Source organism: Saccopteryx leptura, chromosome 4 (genome assembly GCF_036850995.1).
Source record: "Saccopteryx leptura isolate mSacLep1 chromosome 4, mSacLep1_pri_phased_curated, whole genome shotgun sequence".
NCBI lineage: Eukaryota > Metazoa > Chordata > Mammalia > Chiroptera > Emballonuridae > Saccopteryx > Saccopteryx leptura.
The window spans coordinates 72,659,354-72,671,117 of record NC_089506.1 but is presented as its reverse complement, the minus strand read 5'-3'; the positions used below and the strand labels follow the sequence as shown (position 1 = coordinate 72,671,117).

The following is an 11,764-nucleotide window of genomic DNA, read 5'->3' as shown; positions in this document are numbered from 1 at the left end:
AACCGGTGCTTCCGGGTCTGCGCGGAGCGGGGGCGTGGCTCCGCGCATGCGCGGCTCGCGGCCCTCCGCCGTCACCGGGCTCGGGAGGTGCCGGAAGCGCCGGGAGCTCCGCGAGCCCCGCATGGCGCAGGCCGGGGACTCCGGCCCCGGGGCCGGCGGGCAGCGCGGTGTGGGCTCAGCACTGAGGCGCGCGCCTTGGCTCTGCGCCCTGGCGATGCTCTGGCAGGCGGCGGCGGCCGGCGTCCCCTCTTGGCGTCAGTGGCCCGTACCCTACAAGTAAGGAGGCGGGGGTTCGCGCCCGGCCGGGGTCAGCGGGGGGAGGGGCTGGCGCGCGGCCGCGGGGTCCGGGTCACGCTCCCGGGCAGTGGCGGCGGCGGCGGCGTCCCGCGCGAGGGAGGGCGCAGCGTAGAAAGAAGATGAGAGATCAAAAGTGCCTCTGCTAGTTGCGTGTCGCCTGGGGCTCTTGAGCCAGTGACGAAGTGACTTAGGCTCAGGACTGACCAGAGTGATGGAAGAAAAGGGGAGTAATGTTATTTTATCGCGTAACTTTTAGATACTTGGAATAGTGTGAGGAGACTTTTAATTTCGCGTTTATTGTCATACACTATCGTTCGTTCTCATGAGTGCCTAAGTAACCTTGGCAGAATATGCAGCATGACCTTACTCATCTTGGTTCGCGGGGACTTGCCGTTTTTAGCACTGAAAGCCCTGTCTGTGTCCCGGGAATTCCCCGCTCCCTGGGTCCCGGGCAAACTGGGAAGGTGGGCGACTTCGTTGCTACATTGTCTTCAGCGTGCAGGTAAGAGTCTGGTCGTAAATCGAGGGCGGAGACTGCAAACCTATGAAGCTGATTTCCAGCATTTGACCTAGAAGAGTATTTACTTGACCTGATACTGTCAGATGGCTAAACAGAGAAGCAAAACATGGTGTCAGCATCAGGGCTGGAGAAGGCCAGCAGCCTTGAAAACGCACAGCTACTTTGGATGACAAAAGACTGAGTTAGGAGGCAGGTTAACCCAAGTTCTGGATTCCAATGCTGCAGATCAAATCAAGCTCCACCATGACTAGCTTTGTGACCTTGGGGAAGTTGCTCAGCATCTCTGTGCCCACATGTCCTGAATCAGAAAGTATGAATAGTAATAGCATTTACCTTTGGTTTGTTGGGAGGGTTAATTTAATAAATGCCAGCTGTTGTCAAGCCTGGATATTAGTGTATTCTGCTCACTGAATGGTTTGCACCACTTCTTGTGGGCTTGATATGCATGAAAAGAGAAGTTTAGGGTTGATGCTGGTTTTCTGAGAAATGTTAATACAATGTTCATAAGAATTAAAAATTAAATATTCAATAAAACAAGGAGGAAATTATAAGTCCAAAACTACTTAAGAGCAGGATATCCAGTATGACTTATTATGTTTGTTTAAAAGTTTGAAATATTAAGTATGTGCCACCATCTGATACCCTCAACTGAATATAAGAAAATTTATTAAGTTCACACTTGAATTTTGCATTTGGAATGACCTTTGACCTTAAATAGATTTTGCTGTGGGCAGGTGAAACAGACATAGTTATGCCTTTGTTTAAACCAGGTAAGCACCTGTTACTTAAAACAGGTAGGTATACCTAAATCTTGTAAACTTTCTGAAGGTTGTTACTATTATTGGCTAATATCAAGAGTTTAACCTAAATAAAATAGAAATTTTTGTTGATACATTAGGATTGGGATCTTGGATTCTTAGAGGACAGATATAAGTAGCTTCTGCCTCTTGGTTTCTCTTGTGTGTCTAATGTGGAAGATGACCAGTAAGTGTTGAACGGAGTTCAATTACAGCCCTCTTGCCATGGCCACTTTATTTTCTTATTGCATTACTGAAGTAACCTCCTAAAACTGACCTGTCAACCTTAATTTGGCCTCTCTCCCCCAACCATCTTCTAATTTATAAAATAAGGTTTCTTTTATAGTATATTCCAGGGGTCGGGAAACTTTTTGGCTGAGAGAGCCATGAACGCCACATATTTTAAAATGTAATTCTGTGAGAGCCATACAACAACCCGTGTACATTATGCATTATCCAGTAAAAATTTGGTGCTGTCCCAGAGGACAGCTGTGATTGGCTCCAGCCACCGGCAACCATGAACATGAGCGGTAGGAAATGAATGGATTGTAATACATGAGAATGTTTTATATTTTTAACGTTATTTATTTTTTATTAAAGATTTGTCTGCGAGCCAGATGCAGCCATCAAAAGAGCCACATCTGGCTTGCGAGCCCATAGGTTCCCAACCCCGGTATATTCAGTCATATCAGATCTGCTATTTAAAATCCTTTAAGCTCACTGCTAAGTTCAACACTCCCAGGTGTAGGACCTCTCCTCTCACCACTTCTGCCTTGAAGCCTGAAGGCCAGTCTTTTTCACCTACCAGAGACTCTTCCAGCACGTTGTGCCTCTTTTATAATACTTAGTGTTCTCTCTCCCATCTCACACAGGGAAAAATGATTTCTCCCTCCTGTGTCCAAAAGACTCTGTATATTTCTTTTGTTTAACATCTACCACACTTCATTTTATTGTTTGTTTCTTTTTGTTTGTTTTTGTCCTGTTTTGTTTTGTATTTTTCTGAAGTGAGAAGCAGGGAGGCAGAGAGACTCCTGCATGTGCCTGACTGGGATCCACTTGGCATGCCCACCAGGGGGCGATGCTCTGCCCACATGGGCCGTTGCTCAATTGCAATCAGAGCCATTCTAAAGTCTGAGGCGGAGGCCATGGAGCCATCCTCAGCATCTGGGCCAGTTTTGCTCCAGTGGAGCTTTGGCTGTGGGAAGGGAAGAGAGAGAAAGAAGAGGGGGAAGGGTAGAGAAGCAGATGGGCACTTCTTCGATGTGCCAGGAATCGAACCTGGGACATCCACACTCTGGGCCAACACTCTACCACTGAGCCAACCTGCCTGGGCCTCATTTCATTGTTCAGTGTCTTCCCAGCCCCACCCAAAGCTCCTTGAGGAAGGAAACAGCATGATAATTTTTATTTCCCTCTTTCCTAGTATAGTGTTCTACACATAGATCCTCAATAAATATTGGTTTGAGGAATATTGGTTAATTCATAAGAAAATAGAAAACATATTCTATTTCATCATAATTATCTTTGAATAATCTTAGTATATGGATTGTTTGGTAAATTAAGTACCATTTGAAAACTATTCCTTTATTCAGTAAACGTTTGTCTACTAAATAAGATCTGGAGCTGTAAACATTTTAAGATATGGTCCCCATCTTTAGAATTCTCACCGTGGTATGAGGGAAACAGAACAGGGAAGCATGCTGTTATCAACATGCTTTTAATGTATCATTTGCTGTTAAAGACACCGTTGGAGTTTTTTCACAGGATAACAAATAAAATGTATATTTATACTTTATGGGCTGAGTTTCGAATGTTTTCTCTAAAAATGTTATTGACAGTGAAATTAAATTTGGATTTTAAAATGTACAAGAAGAAACATCCTAAATTGATGGCTTTCTTTGTTAGACGCTTTTCATTCCGTCCGGCTCCAGATCCTTACTGTCAAGCTCAGTACACTTTCTGTCCAACCGGCTCACCTATGCCAGTTATGAAGGGTGATGATGTCATTGAAGTCTTTCGGTTACAAGCCCCAGTATGGGAATTTAAATATGGAGACCTCCTGGCACACTTGGTAAGTGTGTGTCTTGATCTTACAGGTTTAGTTAATTATATTATGTCATTATTAAGTGGATTTGATGGAATATTTTAGATCATGTTTATTGGTTTTCCTCTTAGTGTATTTAAAATAAATAAAAAAATACTAAGTTTTGTGATCCTGACAATAACAATTGCATTTGCTCGCAACCCTTTTAATATTCTGAATCTAAACCTCATTCCTATACCCAGCTCCTAGAAATTTAGAAGGGAGCAGGCTCAGAGGAAGGGGCAAGGCAAGCAGGAAACACTTCTTCATTTGAATGCAGTGTTGAACGCGTTTTTCTTAGATAAGTTCACCATTCGAACCTCTCTCATCCCCCGGGAGGTACATAAGAGTTCCTTCCCGAGACAGTGGCATGGAGACTTCTCACAATCATTCTAAGCTGTAAGGAGATTGTGATCATGTCCACACAGCATACATCCTTCCTGTCTGAGAGGAGCTGCAGTGACCAGAGTAGATGAGGGCCTGGAATTTGAGGAGCCACCGAGTGGACAGGAAAATAGCAACATGGAAGAAGGAACAGAGGTTCTACTTGATAGGCAGTTGGGACGTATCACATTTTCTCCCTCTGCTTCCTGGACCAGTGGTTGCTTCACGAGTACTTTTTATATGTGTATGATCTTCACACAGAATATTATGCATGATGCCATTGGATTCAAGAGTACTTTAACTGGCAAGAACTACACAATGGAATGGTATGAACTTTTCCAACTTGGAAACTGCACATTTCCCCATCTCCGACCTGAAATGAATGCCCCATTCTGGTGTAATCAAGGGGCTGCCTGCTTTTTTGAAGGAATTGATGATAATCACTGGAAGGAAAATGGGACATTAGTTCAAGTAGCAACGATATCAGGTAAGTTTCAAATTTATGGCAGTATTTGATGATTGCATCAATGTCTAAATGATAGAAATTATTTTCATTGAGACATTTCAGTAATGTTCTACTTCAGAGATTTTCAACCGGTATGCCACAAGAATTTTTAGAACATGCAATACCTGACTATATAGTCAGTGACACTGCCCTCTGTTAGATGACCAAATAAAAAATTGACAACAGCCAACACAACGGTAGCTGTCCAGTGTGAATGAATCAAAATTATATCTTTTATTGTGTGTGAGATTGACAAAAAACTTGTTTTTTGATGTGCCACAGAATTTTAGTAATTAGTTTATCTGTGCCATGAGATGATAAAGGTTGAAAATCACTGCTCTGTTTTATAGGTGTCCATTTATAAAATGTACTTCTGGACTACCAACCTTAGGCCCAAACTGTTACTCATGAAAATCTTTACCCGTAGGTGGTGGTGAGTAGCTTATTTCCTCTATTCTCCTGGCAAAAATGAATGAAATAATAAAACATTTTGCACAGTTTAGTTGGACTTTTTAATAAGAGGGAATGCATAAAATGCCCCAAAAAAATAATTGAAAAAGGACCTGTTAACTGTACCTGGAAAAGGCTTTTAGAGATAGTACATTAAAATGTTTTTGTGCTGAGAAAATATAATAGCCACCACTCATAGACTTACTCTGGGCCTGGCAGAGTGCTTTACATGTACCACATTTGTCACCACAGCAGCCCCCTGAGATAGGCGCTATTATTTTCCCCATTTTACAGATGTCAAAACTGAGGCACAAAGAGGTGAAAGCCCCATAACAAAAGGAGTAGGAATCCAACTTTGGGAGTCAAGCCCTATTGACCATTTTCTTAACTACATTGCTTCTCAAAACATATATAATCTCATGCATGTGAGGCCTTTTGAGCAATTTAAATATTTTATCCCTGAGATGTTCTGTTCTTTTGGATGTATTTGGAAGTTGCTGAAACAGTTGGACTTCTGCTGCATGTGTTGCAGTTAGTTAGTGATAAAGAAAGGAAACTGGTTATATGACTTTGGTCACATTTTATCTTACTGACTCATTGCCTCATGATAGAATGGGGATGAGGCTACCACTACTTTTAAAGGTAGGGAGCTTGCCCATATCATTTATAGGGCTCTACAGTATAAATTGTTCTCCACCAAAGTGGAAACAATAAAAGCACTGTTTGTGATAAGAATTATTCAATGAACCACAGGACTTGAGAAATTATCATGCTTTCTGCCTGTATAGCTCCTTACAAAGCGTTTTGGAGTATGTCCCACAATTTTTCTTGCTTTCTTTTTCTCTTTTGTCTCTGAATACAAGATTTGTTGAGTGTAGTGAAAGACGGCTTCTACATGTGTATAATTTGACTGTAGCTTAAGTGATTTTAGAATTAGTATATATCTATAAGGCTTCTCTTTATACAGCTATTATACCTAACGTCTACAATTCAGAAATGCCTTGTGCTTTGAACATGGAATAAAAATTGGCTGAGCTTGGATTCCTATTTTAAGATGCAGGTTTGGAAGTTCAGAAACTATTGTTTATTCATGTACATTCATGGCCTTACTCTGGTTAGAACATTTTACTCTAAACATAATTAGCTTTGATATTCACATTTAGCGATTCTTTTTTTTCCACTAGGAAACATGTTTAACAAAATGGCGAAGTGGGTAAAACGGGACAATGAAACAGGGATTTATTATGAGACATGGACCGTCCAAGCCAGCCCAGAAAAAGGGGCAGAGACATGGTTTGAATCCTACGACTGTTCTAAATTTGTGTTAAGGACATATAAGAAGTTGGCTGAACTTGGAGCAGAATTCAAGAGGATAGAAACCAACTACACAAGAATATTTCTTTACAGCGGAGAACCTACTTATTTGGGAAATGAAACATCTGTTTTTGGGCCAACAGGAAATGAGACTCTGGCTTTAGCCATAAAAAGATTTTATTACCCCTTCAAACCACATTTGTCAACTAAAGAATTTCTGTTGAGTCTCTTGAAAATTTTTGATGCAGTGATTTTACATAGACAATTCTATTTGTTTTATAATTTTGAATATTGGTTTTTACCTATGAAATTCCCTTTTATTAAGATAACATATGAAGAAATCCCTTTACCTAACAGAAAAAAAACAGTATCTGGATTATAGAATCTTTATTGCTTTTTTTTTCTCCTACCACCAGCATATCAGAACAGCTTTCATGGAGTGGTTTCATATTTGTGTATTTTTTAGGCCTTTCTTCCTTGGAGCAGAAAGGTAGAATGCAGAATTGCTGCATAATACCATCTCAGGAATTTTTTTAGAAAGAAGCTGAAATACTTACAAGTGTTGGCCAAAGTGAGCACATTACATGATCTCAATTTCAACCTCTAACCCTTTATTAATATGGAGAATTCTAGTTTATATCAGTATGTAGGCTCTTCAGACCCAGCATTTTAAAATTGTGAATATGGTGTGCAAAGACTTTAAAATTTACCCTTAGTGACATTGTCATGGTTAGGAGCTACTATTTTTTTCTGGTGTGGTAGTTACACTTTTTCATTTGGTAGTTTAGACTTGACAGTTCTTGCATCTTTTGGAACTGCTCTATTAGTTTGATTTTGTTCCAATCACTTAACCTAAAGACTTAATGTGGACAGCATACCGAGAGTGGTTGTGGTTCCAAATGTAGTAAATACAGTGAAAAGGGGCAAGAGTTTTGCTAGCGTTTTAGAATTTTAGAATAACTGGCATTATGTAATTAAGCATCTTAACACCTTTGAACCTTAGTTTCCTTATCTCTAAAATTATTCATCTGTCAGGACTGTTGTAAAGATTAAAGCCATGTATGTTTGGCATAGTAAGGTCACAATAAATGGTAGCTATAATGATTAATCAGAGAATAAACTGCCATCCTGGATCTTGCCTAATGAAGTTTACAGTCCAGTCTCTCAAGTCTCATAATAATTACCTCAACTTTGAGCTGGTAGCAAAGTGTTTCTGCAGTTCAAATGTGGCACATGGGGAGTAACTGACTGTGGACATGACTGGGTGAATAGGTGCCCTCTGACTCCCTCACTGCTTCTTGTAGCCCTTCCTCTGCCCACTAAAGCTGCCAGCTCAGAGGAAGAGGGTAAACTTCTCAGAGAGGACAGGTTTTTTCAGGGACCCTCCAAGTAGGGTCCTTTAAGTTTCTGACGGTCAGCTAAACACATCGTCTCTGTTCATGGAAAACACACCAGTCAGTAAGATGATGAAGCAGAGATAAGAGAAAAAAATAACCTGTGTTTAGTATTAAATGTACCAATTGTATCACTCAGTTTCTACTAACATTTGAGTGCTTTCTCAGAGGTTAGTACTTGATTACTGAGTTCTCATAAAATGCCTAAGCATAGATATTTACCTGATCCAAATGAGTACACAAGCTTAGAAAGTTTAAGTGACCTTTCCACAGCTCCCCAGCAAGTGGTAAGAGCCACATTTCGAACCAGGTTCTGCTGACTGGAGGGGATGCACTATCCAGCTTTTTAGGTCCCATGTGATCCTCAGACTAGCGCCTGCACCGTGTTACTAATACCAAACAGTACTGGTCTGTAGGAGAGACGGAAAGATATTGATAGGAAGCATTAAGAAACTTTTAAAGCAACTTGTTGGAGTAATTGTTTCTGTTCAATTTATTTTTTTAAATGGGGCTTATATGTTGTTTTTTAAATTTATTGTTACTGTTTTTCAAAACTCTAGGCACAAAAAGCTAGTCTGTAAATAAAAACTTAGCCCTTTACTATAGATAACTTGAGAAATTGCACTTGTTTGCCTTACTGCAGTCGTACATAGGGAGACCTTAGATCTTGCATTATCTCCTTCTAGGGACTAAAATTTGGCAATGCCAACTTTTACTGGATTCCTAGGAGAGTTGCTCCAGGAAAACAGTATCTTGGATTTACAGAATTGCATTCGAGTAACAAACAATACCTCTTATGCCTAGTTTGTATTAACTGTGACCCACAGGGCTTGGTTCCATAGCAAAAACAAATGAGGTCATCTGTACATGGAGGTTGAATTTTAAAGCAAGATTCTAATACTTACATTTAAAAAGCATTCAAGATTTTTCATTATTCCTAAGAATAATAAATGAAATTCTGTGGAAGTAACAGGCTGAGGCGACTATAGCACAGAAAGCGTGGCATTCATATAAGTACATCTTATCATATTAAATCTGTCTCTTGTACTTGCAAGATGAAGTAGGGCATTAGAAAAGAGATGATTTAAAAATGTTTTCAAAATGGGGATTGGGAAGCCAAAATACAGCCAGGCAAGAATTTGCCAATTAAATTTTGCTGATCTTGAACTACTGTATAATTTAAATGTGACTGCTACTTTTCTGTTAAGTTGGAAATTGATAAAATTCACTCTATTTCTAAGAGAAACTATTTTGTTGAAGTCTGAATTATTTAAGGGCTTTACAATAAATACATCCTCACTTGTTAATTCTGGTTCAGTATTAGGTAAGTATACTCACAGAGTGGCATCAAATATATTTTTATAGGTACAGGAATATAGAGGACCCAGGTTTGAAACCCCAGGCTCATCCAGTTTGAGCGCAGGCTCATCCAGTTTGAGCAAGGGGTTGCTAGCTTGAACATGGGATTATAGACATGACCCCATGGTCACTGGCTTGAGCCCAAGGTTGTTGGCTTGAACCACGGGTCACTGGCTCGGCTGCAGCCCCCCAGTTAAGCCATGTTTGAGAAAGCAATCAACAAACTAAGGTGCCGCAACAAAGAATTGATGCTTCTCATTTCTCTCCCGGTCAGTCCCTGTCTCTCGCTAAAAAACAAACAAACAAAAAAAACAGGCATGTACACCTTTATGTTCATTGGAGCATTTTTACAATAGATAAGATATGGAAGCAACCCAAGTGCCCATTGATAGACAAGTAGATAAAAATATGGTGGTGCATATATTCAATGGAGTATTACTCAGCTATAAAAATAAATGAAGCTTAGCTTTTGTGACATTGATGGACCCAGAGAGCAGTATGCTAAGTGAAATTAGAGAAAGACAAATATCACGTGAATTCACTTATGTGTAGACTCTACAGAACAAAAACAAACAGACTCATAGATACAAAGAACTGATGGTTGCCAGATGGGAGAGTGATTGGGAGACTGGTGAAAAAGGTGAAGAAATTAGTAAGTACAAATTGAGGCTCACAAGGGATGTAAAGTACAGCATAGGGAATAAGGTCAAGAATATATATATATATTTTTTGTACTTTTCTAAAGCTGGAAACGGGGAGAGACAGAGAGACTCCCGCATGCACCTGACCAGGATCCACCTGGCACACCCACCAGGGGCGACGCTCTGCCCCTCTGGGGCGTCGCTCTGCCGCGACCAGAGCCTCTCTAGCGCCTGGGGCAGAGGCCAAGGAGCCATCCCCAGCACCCGGGCCATCTTTCCTCCAATGGAGCCTTGGCTGCGGGAGGGGAAGAGAGAGAAAGAGAGGAAGGGGGGGGGGGTGGAGAAGCAAAGGGGCGCTTCTCCTATGTGCCCTGGCCGGGAATTGAACCCGGGTCCCCCGCACGCCAGGCCAACGCTCTACAGCTGAGCCAACTGGCCAGGGCCAAGAGTATTTTAATAACTGTATAGTGCCAGGTGAGTAGAATTATCAGGGGATCCCTTCAATTATATAATTGCCTAACCACTATATTGAACACCTGAAACTAATAAAACATCAAATGTCAACTGTGATTGAAAAAGAAAATGACCATTCACTGGAAGGCTGGCTTCATCCTTCAAGATGCACTAGGAGTCTTGCCTTTTCCAAATACTAGAGGCTGCCTTTCCTTGCTTCCAGGACCCCTTTCTTCATCTTTAAAGAGAGCAGCAAAGCTACTGCATAGCCTTTGTTTTCAATGTTTAAAACTATTACTATAGCTTCTGGGTACTGTTATATAAAATTTTTCTATGTTAAGAAAATCTTGCAACCTTCATGAGTTTTGTCTAAAAATGAAATATGTTATTTAGGACTAATGCATGGACTTTATGCATCAGCATTCTGCCTTGTGTCTACACAGTCTAGATCAAGGGCTAGAAATTAGAAAAAAATGGCCCCACAGTATACAACCCTTATTTCATTTCACTCTTTACAGCTGACATTTCAGATTTTTAAAAGGAAGTGAACTAGCCAAATTTTCCTGTCTTTATTATTTTATGCATAGGAGTTCTGCATATTTTGAGTGCTATTATAGTTTTAAGTCTATATTGTGAAAAGAAGCTTACTACAATAAATGTAAACACAATTTCATAAAGAACACAATAAATTCAATCATCTTGAAAATATTAGCCCCATAAATAAAATGGTGCTGGAATCTGTGCAAAGATTGTTCCCAGCTATCTAGGAGGAAGAGATTATGTATAGCTTCTTAAAGAACCTAGTTCAGGCCTGAGCCGCCTTTCATCAACCCCCCCTTCCTAAGCTTTTCTATAGATATAATTCTTCGAATGCAGTAAATTGATTTAATCTTCAGTAATGCCTGTTTTTCTAATATTCTTAAAGTAACCCAGATTACTACAGTAAACTGAAGTTAATTTATGGAAGCTGGTAAGACAGGAGATGAAAACAATCACAGTTTAAATAAAAACAATTCTGATTGCATAGATTTATATAGACGCTTCTGACTTAAAAGGCTGGCTGGGTCCAAGGACACTGATTAAGAATCCTATTTGTAAATAATGTTTTATAAATTCTTTCTAAATGTAGAAAGAGAACTTATTCTTTATTTTTAATTTAACCATTTTCTTTATAAAATTTGAATAAATTTATATTTCATGGTCAACTTTTAATATCCTGTCACTTTAGACATCAGAGCTTTTTTTAAGAATAGAGTCCATTTGCCTCACTTTTTAAAAAGCCATTTTACTATAAAGTTTATTGGTTAAACATTACAGCCATCAAATAATGGATTTGAAACACTATAAATTTATAAGTTTAACTTGTTTAAACATCAATTAAGTACATAGGTTAGGGTAGTTTTTAAAAATTGTAATACAACACCATTAGTAACTACCTTTATTCTTAAATTGATAAAAGCATTTAACATAGTTTACAGTATATAAACAAATTAAGTGCTATACATTTTGCTTATAAAGTGACTTAAATATTTCAAGCATTGTATAATTTCATTTGTACAAAAAGTAA

The 11,764-nt window shown here is 39.7% G+C and overlaps 1 protein-coding gene across 2 annotated transcripts; it reads left to right on the top strand.

Annotated features, from left to right (window-relative positions):
- Positions 1 to 31: 31 nt before the first annotated feature.
- Positions 32 to 8,991, top strand: CLN5 (CLN5 intracellular trafficking protein). 2 transcript variants are annotated; one of them, XM_066380757.1, is made up of 5 exons: positions 32 to 276; positions 698 to 799; positions 3,520 to 3,685; positions 4,343 to 4,568; positions 6,221 to 8,991. In XM_066380757.1, the coding sequence occupies exons 1-5, from the start codon at positions 47 to 49 to the stop codon at positions 6,730 to 6,732; spliced, it is 1,236 nt and encodes a 411-aa protein (XP_066236854.1). In that variant the 5' UTR covers positions 32 to 46; the 3' UTR covers positions 6,733 to 8,991. The 2 variants fall into 2 exon arrangements, with proteins under 2 accessions (XP_066236854.1, XP_066236855.1); XM_066380758.1 differs by lacking the exon at positions 698 to 799.
- The last annotated feature ends 2,773 nt before the right edge of the window (positions 8,992 to 11,764 follow it).

What these genes read in the sequence shown, in the direction of transcription:
- CLN5 (XM_066380757.1), top strand. Translation starts at nt 47, where the DNA reads ATGCGCGGCTCGCGGCCCTCCGCCGTCACCGGGCTCGGGAGGTGCCGG. An exon ending in ACATTGTCTTCAGCGTGCAG is followed by an intron (nt 800 to 3,519) that starts GTAAGAGTCTGG and finishes TTTCTTTGTTAG; the next exon opens with ACGCTTTTCATTCCGTCCGG. An exon ending in TCAAGTAGCAACGATATCAG is followed by an intron (nt 4,569 to 6,220) that starts GTAAGTTTCAAA and finishes TTTTTCCACTAG; the next exon opens with GAAACATGTTTAACAAAATG.